Source organism: Somniosus microcephalus, chromosome 5 (assembly GCF_052327205.1).
Source record: "Somniosus microcephalus isolate GS21.2 chromosome 5, FLI_Smic_1.0, whole genome shotgun sequence".
Lineage (NCBI taxonomy): Eukaryota > Metazoa > Chordata > Chondrichthyes > Squaliformes > Somniosidae > Somniosus > Somniosus microcephalus.
Window position 1 is genome coordinate 298,152,116 of NC_140991.1, and position 17,579 is coordinate 298,169,694.

The 17,579-nt window shown below is 48.8% G+C and overlaps 1 protein-coding gene across 1 annotated transcript in view; it reads left to right on the forward strand.

The window, feature by feature from the left end:
• Positions 1–908: 908 nt before the first annotated feature.
• The window catches only part of psmg4 (proteasome (prosome, macropain) assembly chaperone 4), a 28,782-nt gene continuing 12,111 nt past the window's right edge, over positions 909–17,579 (forward strand). Inside the window, exon 1 of the mRNA XM_085989220.1 lies at positions 909–1,248. Coding sequence (XP_085845346.1) covers positions 1,069–1,248 — 180 coding nt within the window. The 5' untranslated portion in view covers positions 909–1,068. The remainder of the gene's footprint in view (positions 1,249–17,579) is intronic.

Here is a 17,579-nt window from a genome sequence, read left to right on the forward strand (position 1 = left end):
TGGTGGCGCTAACTGGTAGCGCCCTGCGGATAACGTCATTGGTGTGCGCAGCACCCCGCTCACGCCCCAGCCAGGATCGTCGGGAGCGCCCCGATTTACCGCCGGACGCTATGTCCGACGAGGTCAGGGGGGCGTACCTGTGGCCGGGGAGGCGCAATTTAAAGGCGAGGTGCGGGGCGGCCATTTTTGTTGCTGGCCTGCGCTCCTGTCCCAGACCTCCTGAACCCCACCCCCCCCGCGGAGTGCCGGCTGCGCTCCAAGAGCCCGGCACTTCTTTTGCCTGCACTCCCGATCCCCGGGGGCCCAGCTGGGCCCCAGGTCACGCTGCACAAGGCCCCTCCCCTTTAAGAAGGGGAGGAAGGCCTGCAATACTGCGGCACGACGTGCCACAGCTAGTGCCACAATATTCACTCGCAGCGCCCCAAGAGTGAGGCGGGGCGCTTGCTTCCCTCTTGGGGCGCAACCACTCAATTTCCGGCACGGGGGGCACTAATTTTTCCAGGGCGCTACTTTTAGCATCCCGGCGAAGTTAGCACCTCAATTGGGGCGCTACTCAATTTTTAGCCCAATGTCTCTTCACTTCTCTTTTGTTCTCTCATCCCCATTTCCCAGCCCCCAAACTGGCCTTTTAATCTGTTTCATTTCTTGTGTTTTTTCTCAGTCCTGACAAAAGGGGTTCGACCTGAAACGTTGACTCTATTTCTCTCTCCACGGATGTATGCCTGGCCTGCTGAGTTTTTCCAGCATTTTCTGTTGTTATTTCGGATTTCCAGCATCCGCAGTATTTTGCTAAGACACTGTAAGAACTGCCTGTGTATTTCTTTGGCCCACAGAGACACTGCTGCAAATGAGCGAATTTGTCTATCGTTTGCATCGCCCGCCGCCCCGGCCGCAGCAGTGACTGCTGCTAACCAGAGTGAGTGGGCTGGTTCAGGGGGGGACGATCTGCAGCGAGCAGGCGGACCCGGAAGCGGCGCCTTTGATGGAGCCGGTCCCCGGGACTGGTGATTGACAGGCGGACCCGATCCTGGGAGCGCTCAGCAATCCAGGGCGGGCAGACGCATTGAAATGAAGGTGATGGCTGCAGGCGAGAGCAGGACCGGGACCCTGTCTGTGCATAACTTTAGCGAGAAGCTGTCGGAGCAGATGGTGCATTTCCACGTCCTCAGAATGAAGGACAGCTTCTTTTTGTGGGTTGGGACCGCCCCGACTTTCTCTAACCTCGCTGTAGCCATGTGTACCAAATTTGTAAGTAACTTCGACCGTGTTTTTAAAAAAAAAAGGGTTAATGCTTGCATTGCATTTATTCCGAGGAGGCCATATTAGCAAGCATGGGGCTTGCAGAGGCTGCTTCCGCTCTGTTGTGGGTCCCAGAACTCCCCCAAGTGGTCAGGACCAAAACTCTCTATCATTGAAATAAAAACAGAAAATGCTGGAGATACTCAGCAGGTCAGGCAGCATCTGTGGAGAGAGAAACAGAGTTAACGTTTCAGGTCTGGGACCCTTCGTCAGAACTGGAAAAAGTTGGAGATGTAACAGGTTTTTAAGCAAGTGGGAGGGGAGGAAAGAGCAAACGGGAACGTCTGTGATAGGATGGAAGGCAGGAGAGATTAAGAGATGGTGCAAGGCAAAAGGAGACGGTAATGGGACAAGTTAAGGAACAAAAGATGGCTCTAGATGAAGTGTAAAAAAAAAAAAATGAATGGAAAAAAAAAGAATAGGGGCAGAGGTTATGGTCTGAAATTGTTGACCTCTATGTTGAGTCCAGAAGGCTGCAAAGTGCCTAATCGAAAGATGAGGTGCTGTTCCTCGAGCTTACGCTGAGCTTCAGTGGAACAGTGCAAGAGGCCGAGGACGGAGAGATCAGGAGTGGGAATGGAGCGGAGAATTAAAGTGACAGGCGACCGGAAGCTCGGGGTCACCCTTACGGACTGAATGGAGGTGTTCCGCAAAGCAGTCACCCAATCCGTGTTTGGTCTCCCCAATGTAGAGGAGACCGCATCGTGAGCAGCGAATACAGTATACTAGATTGCGAGAAGTACAAGTAAATCGCTGTTTCACCTGGAAGGGGTGTTTAGGGCCCTATAAATTTAAAACAGAAATAGATAGTTTCCTAGAAGTAAAGGGAATTAAGGGTTACGGGGAGCGGGCAGGAAATTGGACATGAGTCTGGGTTCGGACATGGCCCCGTGGGTAGTGGAGTGGGCCCAGGGGCCGTGTAGCCTTGTTCTGCTCCTACTGTGTTCTAATTCTGTTAGATTTCAGGAGATGGTTTTATTCCTGTTCCTGGCTGGGGTGGAGATCGCCTTTACAGAAGGTAAGTACTGTAGAAAATATAGGGACAGAGTGATCTCCTGGAAGAATTTCGATCGCCTAGATGGGTCGGAGAGGAATTTCCCAGATTTTTTTCTCCCAAATTGGCCATTGGGTCTTTATCTGGTTTTTCGCCTCTCCCGGGAGATCACATGGGTTCGGGTGGATGCAGAGTGATAGAAGATTTGAGGTTAGGATCAGATCAGCCATGATCTTATTGAATGGTGGAGCAGGCTCGAGGGGCCGATTGGCCTACTCCTGCTCCTATTTCTTATGTTCTTATGACAGTGGGAAGGGGGGCGGTATAAGGGCAGGTGTTGCATATCCTGCGCTTGCATGGGAAGGGGTGTTGGGGGTGATAGAGGAGTGGACCAGGGTGTCGCGGAGGGAGCGGTCCCTTCGGAATGCTGGAAGGGGAGGTGAGGGGAAGATGTGTTTGGTGGTGGGATCACACTGGAGGTGGCGGAAATGGTGGAGGATGATCCGATGAATGTGGAGGCTGGTGGGGTGAAAGGTGAGGACAAGGGGAACCCTATTGTGGTTCCGGGAGGGATGGGAAGGAGCGAGATCAGAAGTGCAGGAAATAGAACGGACACGGTCAAGGGCCATGTCAACCACAGTAGAGGGGAATCCTCAGTTGAGGAAAAAGGAAGACATGTCGGAAGCACTGGTATGGAAGGTGGCATCGTCAGAGCAGATGCGGCGGAGACGGAGAAACTGGGAGAATGGAATAGAGTCCTTACAGGAAGCGGGATGGGAGGAAGTGTAGTCCAGGTAGCTGTGGGAGTCGGTGGGCTTGTAGTGAATGTTTGTCAAGAGCCTATCCCCAGAGATGGAGACTTGCTCTCGAGTCAGTACAAAGAAGGTTCACTCGGTTAATCCCGGGGATGAGGGGGTGGTCATATGAGGAGAGGTTGAGTAGATTGGGACTCTACTCATTGGAGTTCAGAAGAATGAGAGGCGATCTTATTGAAACATATAAGATTGTGAAGGGGCTTGATCGGGTGGATGCGGTGAGGATGTTCCCAATGAAGGGTGAAACTAGAACTAGGGGGCATAATCTTAAAATAAGGGGCTGCTCTTTCAAAACTGAGATGAGGAGAAACTTCTTCACTCAGAGGGTGGTAGGTTTGTGGAATTTGCTGCCCCAGAAAGCTGTGGAAGCTACATCATTAAATAAATTTAAAACAGAAATAGATAGTTTCCTAGAAGTAAAGGGAATTAAGGGTTACGGGGAGCGGGCAGGAAATTGGACATGAGTCTAGGTTCGGAATGGTCATGGCCCTGTGGGTAGTGGAGTGGGCCCGGGGCCGTGTAGCCTGGTTCTGCTCCTACTGTGTTCTAATTCTGTGTTAGATTTCAGGAGATGGTTTTATTCCTGTTCCTGGCTGGGGTGGAGATCGCCTTTACAGAAGGTAAGTACTGTAGAAAATATAGGGACAGAGTGATCTCCTGGAAGAATTTCGATCGCCTAGATGGGTCGGAGAGGAATTTCCCAGATTTTTTTCTCCCAAATTGGCCATTGGGTCTTTTATCTGGTTTTTCACCTCTCCCGGGAGATCACATGGGTTCGGGTGGATGGAGAGTGATAGAAGATTTGAGGTTAGGATCAGATCAGCCATGATCTTATTGAATGGTGGAGCAGGCTCGAGGGGCCGATTGGCCTACTCCTGCTCCTATTTCTTATGTTCTTATGAGACAGAGAAGTCGAGGAAGGGAAGAGTCGGAGATTGACCATGTGAAGGTGAGGGAAGGGTGGAAATTGGAAGGAAAGTGAATGAAATTTTCTAGTTCAGGGCAAGAGCAGGAAACGGCACAGATACAGTCATCAATGTACCGGAAAAAGAGGTTGAGGGGCAGGGGAAGCACTTCAGCTTGATACTGACAGAAACTAAATTGCTGTCTCCCTATCCATATTTTCCCCACGTTTCCTGAAAGAGTATGGTTCTATAAACACTACAATTGTTAGGCTTTCTAGGAAACAACCCAGGGAGCTTCCCAGGTGGGCCATCGAACAGAATTTGATACCGAGCCACATGAGATCTTGGGACAGGTGGCCAAAATGTAGGCGGACAAAGATATTTTAAGGAGCGTCTGAAAGAAGAGAGAGGCGGAGAGGTTTAGGGAGGGAATTCCAGAGCTTAGGGCCTAGGCAGCTGAAAGCACGGCCGCCAGTGGTGGGGCGATGAAAATCGGGACGTGCAAGAGGCCAGAATTGGAGGAGCGCGGAGATCTCGGCAGGCTACAGAAATGGGGTGGGATTGCTTTGGGGGGGGGGGAGGGGCAAGTTTTGGATGAGCGCAAATTTATATGGGAGGCCGGCCAGGAGAGCCTTGGAATAGTCGAGTCTAAGGTAACAAAGGCGTGGATGAGGGTTTCAGCAGCAGATGAGCTGAGGCAGAGGCAGGCGATGTTATGGAGCTGGAAGTAGGCGGCCTTAGTGATGGAGAAGATATGGGGTCGGAAGCTCAGCTCAGTGTCAGATAGGACGCCGAGGTTGCGAACAGTCTTGTTCAGCATCAAACAGTGGCCAAGGAGAGGGTTGGAATTAGTGGCTAGGGAATGGAGTTGTGGCAGGAACCGAAGACAATGACCTTAGTTTTCCCAATATTTAATTGGAGAAAATTTCTGCTTGTCCAATACTGGATGTCGAACAAGCAGCGTGACAAATCAGAGAGAGTGGCGGGGTTGAGAGAGTCAGTAGTGAGGTAGAGCTGGGTGTCGTCTGCGTACATGTGGAACCTGATGTTGTGTTTTCGGATGATGTCGCCGAGGGGCAGCATGTAGATGAGAAATAGAAGGGGGCCAAGGATAGATCCTTGGGGGACTCCAGAGGTAACGATGCGGGAGTGGGAGGAGAAGCCGTTGCAGGTGATTCTGTAACTCTGACTGGATAGATAGGAATGGAACCAGGTGAGGGCAGTCCCACCCAGCTGGACAACAGAGGAGAGGCGTTGGAGGAGGATGGTGAGGTCAACCGTGTCAAAGGCTACAGACAGATTTGAGATGGACGAGGAGGGATAGTTTACCATGGTCACGGTCACATGGGATGTAATTTGTGACTTTTTGATACGGGCCATTTCAGTGCTGTGGCAGAGGCGGCAACCGGATTGGAGAGGTTCAAACGTGAAGCTGAGGGAAAGAATTTTGGGAAGCGACAACACGTTCAAGGGTTTTGGAGAGGAAAGAGAGGTTGCAGATGGGGCGATAGTTTACAAGGATAGAAGGGGGTCAAGGTGGTTTTTTTTGGGGGGGTGATGAAAGCAGATTTGAAGGGGAGGGGGACAGTACCTGATGAGAAGGAACCGTTAAAAACATCAGCTAACATGGGGGCCAGGAAGGGAAGTTGGGTGGTCAGCAGTCTGGTGGGAATACATTCACTTTCCAGTGGGAATACATTCACTTTCCATCAGGAATCACTGAATTAGGAGCCAGAGCACAGACAGCCCTTGGCTAATTTTACTCTCCCTATCCCAGCGCACTAAGACCAATTGTATCATCGCCAAAGCTGCTCCAGGTGAGAGCAACTCAGCAGAGCCTGGGGATCGAACCTACAACACCAACAACTACTTGAATTTATATAGCTTCTGTATCACACCAGGCAGTGCACTTACCTACTGATTCATCAGAGGAAGTTCTCAAAATTAATGTCCTAGTCGCAGGCTTTTCCATTAGAGCATTCACACTGTACAATTTGAAAATGACTCGTAGGGTGGTAGCTAGGCAACAGTTTATCCAAGGATTCAGATAGCCTCATAAACCGTGAGCAATGTTCCGATGGTTTGCAGCTGTTATCTGAATGTCTTCAGGATAAACGTGTGTAACAATTATATTTTACGTGGAAGAAACATAGAAGATAGGAGCAGGAGTAGGCCATTCGGCCCCTCGAGCCCGCTCCGCCATTTAATGAGATCATGGCTGATCATCCAAATTCAGTACCCTGTCCCTGCTTTCTCCCCATATCCCTTGATCCCCTTAGCCTTAAGAAATATATCTAACTCCTTCTTGAATATATTTAATGAATTGGCCTCAACTGTCTTCTGTGGTAGAGAATTCCACAGGTTCACCACTCTCTGGGTGAAGAAATTCCTCCTCATCTCAGTCCTAAATGGCTTACCCCTTATCCTTAGACTGTGACCCCTGGTCTGGACTCCCGCCATCAGGAACATCCTTCCTGCATCTAGTCTGTCTAGTCCTGTTAGAATTTTATAAGTTTCAATGAGATCCCCTCTCATTCGTCTAAACTCCAGCGAATATAAGCCTAATCGACCCAATCTCTCTTCATACGTCATTCTTGCCATCCCAGCTATCAGTCTGGTGAATCTTCGCTGCACTCCCTCCATGGCAAGAACATCCTTCCTCAGATAAGGCGACCAAAACTGCACACAATACTCAAGGTGTGGTCTCACCAAGGCCCTGTACAACTGCAGCAAGACATCCTTGCTCCTGTACTCGAATCCTCTCGCTATGAAGACCAGCATACCATTTGCCTTCTTAACCGCCTGCTGCACCTGCATGCTTACCTTCAGCGACTGGTGCACAAGGACACCCAGGTCTCGTTGCACTTCCTCTTTTCCCAATCTATTGCCTTTCAGATAATAATCTGCCTTCCTGTTTTTGCCACCAAAGTGGATAACCTCACATTTATCCACATTATACTGCATCTGCCATGCATCTGCCCAATTGCCCAACCTGTCCAAATCGTACTGGAGTTTCTCTGCATCCTCCTCACAGCACACACGCCCACCCAGCTTTGTGTTGTCTGCAAACTTGGAGATATTACATCTAGTTCCCTCGTCTAGATCATTAATATATATTGTGAATAACTGGGGTCCTAGCACCGATCCCTGCGGTACCCCTCTAGTCACTGCCTTCCACTTGGAAAAAGACCTGTTTATTCCAACTCTTTGCTTCCTGTCTGCCAACCAATTTTCTATCCAAGTCAGTACCTTACCCCCAATCCCATGTGCTTTAACTTTGCACACTAGTCTCTTATGCGGGACCTTATCGAAAGCCTTCTGAATGTTCAAATACACCACATCCACTGATTCTCCCATATCTATTCTACCAGTTACATCCTCAAAAAATTCCAGTAGATTAGTCGAGCACGATTTACCTTTTGTAAATCCATGTTGACTTTGTCCGATCCTGTCACTGTTTCCCAAGTGCTCTGCTATTACATCTTTTATAATGGACGCTAGCATTTTCCCCACTACCAATGTCAGGCTTACTGGTCTATAATTCCCCATTTTTTCTCTACCACCTTTTTTAAATAGTGGGGTTACATTAGCTACCCTCCAATCCATGGGAACTGTTCCAGAGTCTATAGAATTTTAGAAGATGACCAGCAATGCATCTACTATTTCTAGGGCCACTTCCTTAAGTGCTCTAGGATGTAGATTATCAGGCCCTGGGGATTTATCGGCCTTCAATCCCGTCAATTTCCCTAACACCATTTCCCTACAAATACTGTACTGATTTCATTCAGTTCCTCCCTTTCATTAGACCCTATGTTCCCCGACATCTCTGGGAGGTTATTTGTGTCCTCCTTTGTGAAGACAGAACCAAAGTATGTATTTAATTGGTCTGCCATGTCTTTGTTCCCCATTATAAATTCCCGATTCTGACTGCAAGGGACCTACGCCTGACTTTACCAATCTTTTTTTCTTCACATATCTATAGAAGCTTTTACAGTCAGTTTTTATGTTCCTTGCAAGCTTACTCTCATACTCCATTTTCCCCCTCTTAATTAATCCCTTTGTCCTCCTTTGCTGAATCCTAAACTGCTCCCAATCCTCAGGTTTGCTGCTTTTTCTGGCCAGTGTATATGTCCTCTCCTTGGATCTTATGCTATCCCTAATTTCCCTTGTTAGCCAATGTTGAATCACTTTTTTATTTTTATGCCAAACAGGGATGAACAAATTCTGTAGTTCATCCATGCGACCTTTAAATGTTTGCTATTAAACGTATACTATGTAGTTAATGGGTTTTTGCAGCTTTTTGTGGAGGTGGGTGTCTGGGCAGTAGACAAGATGTGTCATGGAGTTATCTTTGCTGAGGAATTGTGATGTAATTTATTGTAACTTAATCTGCAGTTGATTACAAGAAAATAACTGAAGGTGCTGGATCGGTGAGAGTGAATTATAAAGACAGGAGAGTAATTCAGTCTCAGAATTCAGATGAACATTGTAAAGAACATGACATTTGAGGTTGAATTGCCTGTAAGCTGTTTCTTTAGTGTAGTTGCCATTGTGTTTGCCTCGTGCAAAACCGAGCTCGGGTTTCAAACCAGTGGAAATACTGAACTACTTACAATATCGAGTTGAAGGCGCAAAATACCAGGGCACTTCGTATTTTGCGCCAGGTAGACCTAGTGACCCCTGAACCTACTACAGGAAACGGGATCGGCGTGGTGCCGGTTGATCAAAAAGTCCGGATTACAGAGAGGTATACTTACCAAGGTACGAGAGCCCCGTACACGGCCACAGGTGCAGGAGCCCCGGTTACACGGCACTTGTGCAGGAGTCCCGGTTACACGGCCACAGATCCAGGAGTCCCTGTTGCACGGCCCACAGGTGCAGGAACCCCGGTTACACAGCCACAGATCCAAGAACCCCGGTTACACGGCCACTAATATATAGTAAAACTTACCTGAACCTACTCCTGAATTTTGCCGGTTAAGAGAGATTTCCAGATATTTAGGTGCCGGTTAAAAGAGAGTTTCCTGCATAGTACTACCTGGTTAGAACCAGCTAACTTGGCACAGACGAAGGATTAAATTGGAGGCCTATGTGGTCTCTACGAATCAACAACATAAGGAGTGAGAAGACAACACCTTTCATGACAGAGAGAGAAGTGGAGAAAATTAAGCTGATGAATTTAATTTTTTTTGTTCAAGTCACCTGTCTGTAAAAGCTGTTCAAAATTTCTCTTTCCAAGCTGTTCATGGTGATGGTATCCTGTTGGAGGAGACACCTGCTGATTTTCCTGATGGCATCTTAAGTTACACTAAATCTTACCAAACATTGATCTGTTCAAAATCTACACTCCCTGATGGTTTATGGGTAAATGTATATTCGTGTTGATCAAGGATGTTGTCAAAATGTAGTTGGCAGTCTTCACTAAAAGCTCAATGGGTAAATACACCTTAGGCCTCCAATTTAATCCTTAGTCTGTGCTGAGTTAGCTGGTTCTAACCAGGTAGTGGTGAGGGTGCTATAGTTGATTCAGGGGTCACTAGGTCTACCTGGTTGGCTTGAGAGAGAGAGAAAAAGAGGTAATGTGGCAGGTAGCTGGAGCGGAGGTAGAAAATCAGCCATGATCTTATTGAATGGTGGAGCAGGCTCGAAGGGCCGAATGGCCTACTCCTGCTCCTATTTCTTACGTAATGTATCTTTTTCTTTTGTGATATGTGTGTTGACAAATTTGTGCTGAAGAAGATCTGCCAAAATAATTGAGTCAGCAGGCTGCAATGTAGTGAGTGAGGGAATTCCTCTTTCGGGTTAGATTTTTGACGGATCAAATTCAAAACCATTTGAAGAATGCAAATAAGCTGTTTTTGTATCAACTCAATGAAAGACATGATTTCCCTGAGGAACATGAATCCACTAATAATTGTTCCAGTGGGCTCGATCAAGGACAGAGAGCTGAGCTGTATTTTCTGAGGGCCTCCACAAATGATCAAGAGCTTCTCTGTAATTTTCAGCAACTCTCGACAAACCGAGGCATTCTGCACAACATCCCGCTGTGTTGCCCCAAGATTCTTCAGTGTCTTCGCCGGTGCGACTGTATGGAGAATAGGCAAGTTTTTAAATGGCGTTGTTGGGCTTTGCTTTCATAGAATGTTAGAGTACAGAAACGGGCCATTTGACCCCATTCTCTCTACGTGAGCCACTTCAACTATTCCCGCTCTCCTGCTCTATCCCTTTAAAAAAAATATTGGCCTGGAATTTGCGGTCAGCGGCAAAACAAAGACGTTCGCCGCTGGCCCCGAAGTAAGCTTTGCCCGAGGATCTCGCCATCTCTGCCGAGAATCTCGGGGTTTTCTGACATGCAGTTCAAATCAACGGAAGTTCACGGGGATTCCCAGCAAAGAGCTGCTGTGACGGCAACAAGCTGTCTAAGCAGCCAATCAAAACGCAGAATTCTCACAGGCAGCGAATCAGGAAGTGGGTAAGCTCCTAAAATTCTAACTTTTTTATAAATGTTAGAGAGAGAGCAGAACAATGATTGGGGCTCTCGCATGGGGGAAAAGGTAAACCTGAAATAAAAATGAACAAGCTTTTAAACATTTTTGTCAAAAATTTTAATTTTTATTAAAATGGATAAATTTGACACTGCACAAAATTAAAATGAGTTTTTCAGGGCCATAATCTTTGCTTAGCAGTCAATACGCTGTTAAAACCCCAGTTACACCTAATTCCAAAAGGGTCTAAAATTTAATGGGGTGTTTAGCAGCGTAATTACCGCGGAAGAGCTGAAGTTTTCGTCAGTTTCCATGATTTGAGAGATTTCACTGATTGTCAGTGGGGCGGGGGAGGGGGTGCACAGCACAGCCTGTGTCGGACCAGTGAATGACTGACCGTAATTTCAGGATTTCCGCGTTGGGGCTGGGCACGCGCTAAACCCCGGAGTTGCTGTCAGTTTCAAAGGCGGAATGGCGGCTGCCGTCAGCGGGACCGCAAATTCCGGGTCGTTACTTTTTACAAGTAATTATCTAATTCCCTTTTAAAATAATTTATGGACTCTGCTTAAACAACAGTTTGCGGCTGAAAATTCCACATTTTAACCACCCTCACTTTAAAGCTTTTTTTTTCGAACCCCTTTCATTCTTTTTCTGATTGTCTTAGATTTGCACCCTCTTGTTACCATCGCCCCAGCCAGTGGAAGTGATCTATCGCTATTTGACCTATCAAATAGGCCACTATTGGAGCACCCCTTAACCTTCAGTGGAGTGACAAAAGCTTTTATCTTCTCCACTAATCTCGCTTCCTAACTGTAATCCCCTCACCTCTGGTGACATGTTAGTGAATCTTCTCTACACCTTATCCATCTCTCTATCTTCTATATATATAAATCGGTACATCTGTCTGTCTGTCATTCTGTCTGTCATCGCGTGTGCGTCCGTCGGGCTATGCGCTCGAATGTTACAGGGCGTACCTACGCGCGCGTTACCTCCAAAGAAAGCTTACGCTTCTGAGACGGTTTTAAGCATATTTACGTTTCGGCCGGGCTAAAATCGCGCCCGCGGTATCCCAAAAACCTTCAACGTTCCGCTCATTAGCATCTCATTATCCGCTCATTAGCGACAGAGTGACCTCGAGCTCGACCAATCGTACGCCGGGTTGCTGGCGTGTGCCGCCGGGCCAATCGGTGCGTGTGTGGCCGGGCCTTATCGTTCTGAACCGAGGTGAGTCGCCGCCATCTTGATTCCAAACTTTTCCTTTCTTTTTCCCGCTTTCTGCGTCTTAAAAAAAAACGTTGCTTTTAAAACATATTTAAAAAAAAAATGATTTAGAAAGTAATTAACTTATCTAATCTCATTAATTTTCCTACCTTTCCCCGTTTTTCCAGGTAGGCCTAGAAGCCTCGGCGTCTCCTCCGCACCCACGCCCGAGCTAGGCACCTCCCGGCCCCACTCGAAGGCTGGAGGGCCGAGCCTCAGCCCAGCGCCGCTAGGGTGCGCGCGCAGCAGGAGCCGCGACGCGGCGTCTCTCTCTGGCTCGGCCAGGGGGCGGGGCTTGCTGAGCGTCAAGTGTCACCCTGGCAACCGGCCCCCCGGCCGTCTCGCACAGCCGCAATCGGCGGTCTTCACCTCGGGCGGGGGGGGGGGCGCCGCGACCCTTGGGGGGGGCCGCGACCCTTGGGGGGGGGGGCCCCACCCCTCCCTCCCCCCACCCCTCCCCCCCACCCCTCCCCCTCTTTCCCCCCTTCCCTTCCCCCCCTTCCCTTTCTCCCCCCTTCCCTTCCCCCCCTCCCCCCTTCCCTTCCCCCCTCCCCCCCCGCCCTCCCTTCCCCCTCGCCCTCCCTTTCCCCCCCGCCCCCCTCCTCCCTCCTCCCTCCCCCGCCCCCCCCAGTCGCTCTCTCTCTCTCTCTCTCCCAACAACAACATGCCCTCGAAAAAGCCTCGGCACCGCCGGGCACTTCAGCTAGTATATAAATATAAAACGGTATGTCTGTCTTTCTGTCTGTCTGTCCGGCTATACAATCAAAAGTTATAGAGCGTACCTACACATATGTTATATCAAAAGAAAGCTTATCATTAGGGGACTCTAATAGGTGTATTTACTTTTTGGTCAGACAAAAATTGTTCCGACAGTATACAAAAAAGGTTAAAAAAACAGCAACATTCCGCTCATTAGCGTTGAGTGACATGATGGTTGACCAATCGTACAGGGGATTAACCTAATCGGTGCGGCACGGGGGGCGTTTCATTGCGTGTGTGGGCGGGCCTAATCCTTCTGAGCTGAGGTGAGTGGCCGCCATCTTGATTCCTAACGATTTATTTTTCTCACTTTCTGTGTGTGTGGAGGGGAATTTGTTTTTTTAAAAAAGTAAATTAATTTGTAAATATTTTTTCTAAGCTGATTAATTTTCCTACCTTTCACCCTCTTTTTTTCCTCTTGACTCGCTACCTCCGCCGGGCGCCGCAACCTTGGAGGCTTACCCCACCTGCAGGCCTTGAAGCCTCGGCCTCTCCTAGCCAGCCACGCCCGAGCTAGGCACTGCCCGTCCCGCCCCGCGATCGCCGCCATCTTGGTAAAGGCTGGCGGCGCGGGACTGAGCCGAGCGTAGCCATCGCCGCCATCTTAGTAAAGGCTGGCGGGGCGGGAGTCAGCGCACGCGTCAATGTCGGCCCAGAGCGCGACCTGAGCTAAGGTGAGTCCGGCCGGGCCTCACGCGCTAGGCCGTGCACCGGCCGGCGCTGATCCGCGGAGGGGGAGGGAGGAAGAGGAGGAGGGGGGGGAGGGAGGGAGAGGAGAGAGGGAGGGAGAGGAGAGGGGGGGAGAGAAGGGGGGGGAGGGAATGAAAGGAATCATAGAAACATAGAAGATAGGAGCAGGAGTAGGCCATTTGGCCCTTCGGCCCTGCTCCGCCATTCAATGTGATCATGGCTGATCATCCAAATTCAGTACCCTGTCCCTGCCTTTTCCCCATATCCCTTGATCCCTTCAGCCTCAAGAAACATATCCAACTCTTTCTTGAATATATTTAATGAACTGGCCTCCACCGCCCTCTGTGGCAGTGAATTCCACAGGTTCACCACTCTCTGGGTGAAGAAATTCCTCCTCATTTCAGTCCTAAATGGCTTACCCCTTATCCTTAGACTATGACCCCTGGTTCTGGACTCCCCGGCCATCAGAAACATCCTTCCTGCATCTAGTCTGTCCAGACCTGACAGAATTTTATAGGTTTCGATGAGATCCCCTCTCAATCTTCTAAACTCCAGTGAGTATAAGCCCAATCGACACAATCTCTCCTCATACGTCATTCCTGCCATCCCAGGTATCAGCCTGGTGAATCTTCGCTGCACTCCCTCCATGGCAAGAACGTCCTTCCTCAGGTAAGGTGACCAAAACTGCACACAATACTCAAGGTGTGGTCTCACCAAGGCCCTGTACAACTGTAGCAAGACATCCTTGTTCCTGTACTCGAACCCTCTTGCTACGAAGGCCAACATACCATTTGCCTTCTTAACAGCCTGCTGCACCTGCATGCTTACCTTCAGCGACTGGTGCACAAGGACACCCAGGTCTCTTTGCACTTCCCCTTCTCCCAATCTATTGCCATTCAAATAATAATCTGCCTTCCTGTTTTTGCCACCAAAGTGGATAACCTCACATTTATCCACATTATAGTGCATTTGCCATGTTTCTGCCCAATCACCCAACCTGTCCAAATCGTACTGGAGTTTCCCGACATCCTCCTCGCAGCTTACCCTCCCGCCCAGCTTTGTGTCGTCTGCAAATTTGGAGATATTACATCCAATTCCCTCGTCCAGATCATTAATATATATTGTGAACAGCTGGGGTCCTAGGACCGATCCTTGCGGTACCCCACTAGTCACTGCCTGCCACTCGGAAAACGACCCGTTTATTCCAACTCTTTGCTTTCTGTCCGCCAACCAGTTCTCTATCCAAGTCAATACCTTGCCCCCAATCCCATGTGCCTTAATTTTGCACGCTAATCTCTTATGTGGGACCTTATCGAAAGCATTCTGAAAGTCCAAATACACCACATCCACTGGTTCTCCCTTATCTATTTTACCAGTTACATCCTCAAAAAATTCCAGTAGATTAGTCAAGCATGATTTACCTTTTGTAAATCCATGTTGACTTTGTCCGATCCTGTCACTGCTTTCCAAGTGCTCTGCTATTACATCTTTTATAATAGACTCTAGCATTTTCCCCACTACCGATGTCCGGCTTACCGGTCTATAATTCCCCGCTTTTTCTCTACCACCTTTTTTGAATAGTCGGGTAACATTAGCTACCCTCCAATCCATGGGTACCGTTCCAGAGTCTATCGAGTTCTGGAAGATGATCAGTAATGCATCTACTATCTCTAGGGCCACTTCCTTAAGTACCCTGGGATGTAGACCATCAGGCCTTGGGGATTTATCGGCCTTCAGTCCCATCAATTTTCCTAACACCATTTTCCTACAAATACTGATTTCTTTCAGTTCCTCGCTTTCATCAGACCCTATGTTCCCCGGCATCTCTGGGAGGTTATTTGTGTCCTCCTTTGTGAAGACAGAACCAAAGTATGCATTTAGTTGGTCTGCCATTTCCTTGTTTCCCATTATAAATTCCCCTGATTCTGACTGTAAGGGACCTACGCTTGACTTCACTAATCTTTTTCTCTTCACATATCTATAAAAGCTTTTACAGTCAGTTTTTATGTTCCCTGCTAGCTTACTCTCATAATATATTTTCCCTTTCTTAATTAATCCCTTTGTCCTCCTTTGTTGACTCCTAAACTGCTCCCAATCCTCAGGATTAGTGCTTTTTCTAGCCAATTTATATGTCCTCTCCTTGGATCTCATGCTATCCCTAATTTCCCTTGTTAGCCACGGTTGAGTCACCTTTTTTGTTTTATTTTTACGCCAAACTGGGATGAACAAATTCTGTAGCTCATCCATTCGGTCTTTGAATGTTTGCCATTGCCTACCCACCGTCAACCCTTTGAGCGCCATTCCCCACTCAATCCTACCCAACTCGCTCCTCAGACCATCGTAGTTTCCTTTATTTAAATTGAGGACCCTTGTCTCTGAGTCAACTACTTCATTCTCCATCTTAATGAAGAATTCGATCATATTATGATCGCTCCGACCCAAGGGGCCTCGTACAACAAGATTGCTAATTAATCCTTTCTCGTTGCATAATACCCAGTCTAAGATGGCCTGATCTCTAGTTGGTTCCTCGACATATTGGTCCAAGAAACCATCCCGTAAACACTCCAGGAATTCCTCCTCCACAGTATTGTTACTAATTTGGTTGGCCCAATCTATATGTAGGTTAAAGTCACCCATGATGACTGCTGTGCCCTTATTGCACGCTTCTTTAATTTCCCTTTTAATGCCATCCCCAACCTCCACCTTACTGTTTGGAGGTCTATATACCACTCCCACTAATGTTTTTTTCCCCTTATTATTTCTCAATTCTACCCATACAGATTCCACATCATCAGAGCTAATATCCTTCATTACAATTGTATTAATCCCTTCTTTAACCAGTAATGCTACCCCACCTCCCTTTCCTTTTTGCCTATCTTTCCTGAATATCGAATACCCCTGGATGTTGAGTTCCCAGTCTTGGCCATCCTTGAGCCACGCTTCTGTAATCCCAACCAAATCATATTCGTTTACCTCTATTTGCGCAGCCAATTCATCCACCTTATTACAAATGCTCCTCGCATTAAGACACAAAGCCTTCAGGCTTGTTTTTTTAACGAGGGGGAGGGAGGGAGAGGAGAGAGGGAGGGAGAGAGAGGAGAGAGGGAGGGAGAGGAGAGGGGGAGGGAGAGGGAGGGAGAGGAGAGGGGGAGGGAGGGAGAGGAGAGGGAGGGAGAGGAGAGGGAGGGGGAGGGAGGGTGAGGAGAGGGGGAGGGAGGGTGAGGAGAGGGGGAGGGAGGGTGAGGGAGGGTGAGGAGAGTGGGAGGGAGGGGGAGGAGAGGGAGAGGCGAGGGGGAGGGAGAGTGAGGAGAGGGGCAGGGAGGGAGAGGGGAGGGAAAGAGTGAGGGGGTGGGACAGGGAGGGAGTGCTCGCCTTCTTCCTTCCTTCCTTCGCAGGGGTCGATCGGGCCAGGCCTGAGGCGCTCCTTCCCCCCCCCCCTTTCTCTCCAGGCTAATCCCGAACTAAATCCACCAGTCTCTCTCTCTCTCTCTCTCTCTCTCTCTCTTCTCCCCCCCCCGTCTCTCTCTTCTCCCCCCAGTCTCTCTCTCTTCTCCCCCCAGTCTCTCTCTCTTCCAACAACAACATGCCCTCAAAAAACCCTCGGCACCGCCGGGCCCTCCAGCTAGTATATATAAAAGGATAGTGGTGTCTGTCCGTCCGTGTGTCTGTCTATCCGCTATACACTCAAAAGTTATAGAGCGTACCTACACATATGTTATATCAAAAGAAAGCTGATGATATGAGGAGTGTCATAGGCGTATTTACTTTTTGGTCAGACAAAAATTGTTCAGACAGTATACAAAAAACGTTCAAAAATCCGCTCATTAGCGGTTGACCAATCCTACCGCTCATTAGCCTTGAGTGACATGATGGTTGACCAATCCTACAGTTCAGTGACCTGATGGTTGACCAATCGGTGCGTCACGGGCGGGACCTAATCCTGCAGCCTCCCGAAACGTAGCCGCGATTTTTTTCCCCTGCTTTTCCTCAACAGCGAGCGGGGCAGCTGCGTCGGCCGCCGGAGCGGGAGGTGAGTTGGGGTCACTCGGGCCGGGCCTCACAACCACTCGGCCCGAGACACAGAGCGGGGGAGCGGCAGCGGGCGGCCGTGAACCGCACCCCCCTGTAAACTGCCCTGGCAACGCCGGGCCCCCCCAGCTAGTTGCTTATGTATCCTTTGCAATGGGGTGTGCTAAACTGCACACCCAACTACAGCCTAATTAAAGTCTTGTGCAAGTTCAAATTACCACCTTGATTTTGTATTCTATGCCTCTAGCTACAAAACCAAGTTTGCCTTTTTTATGGCCTTATTTACTTGCACTGCCATCTTTAATGGCCTGTGTAGCAACATTCCAAGGTTCCTCTGCTCCAT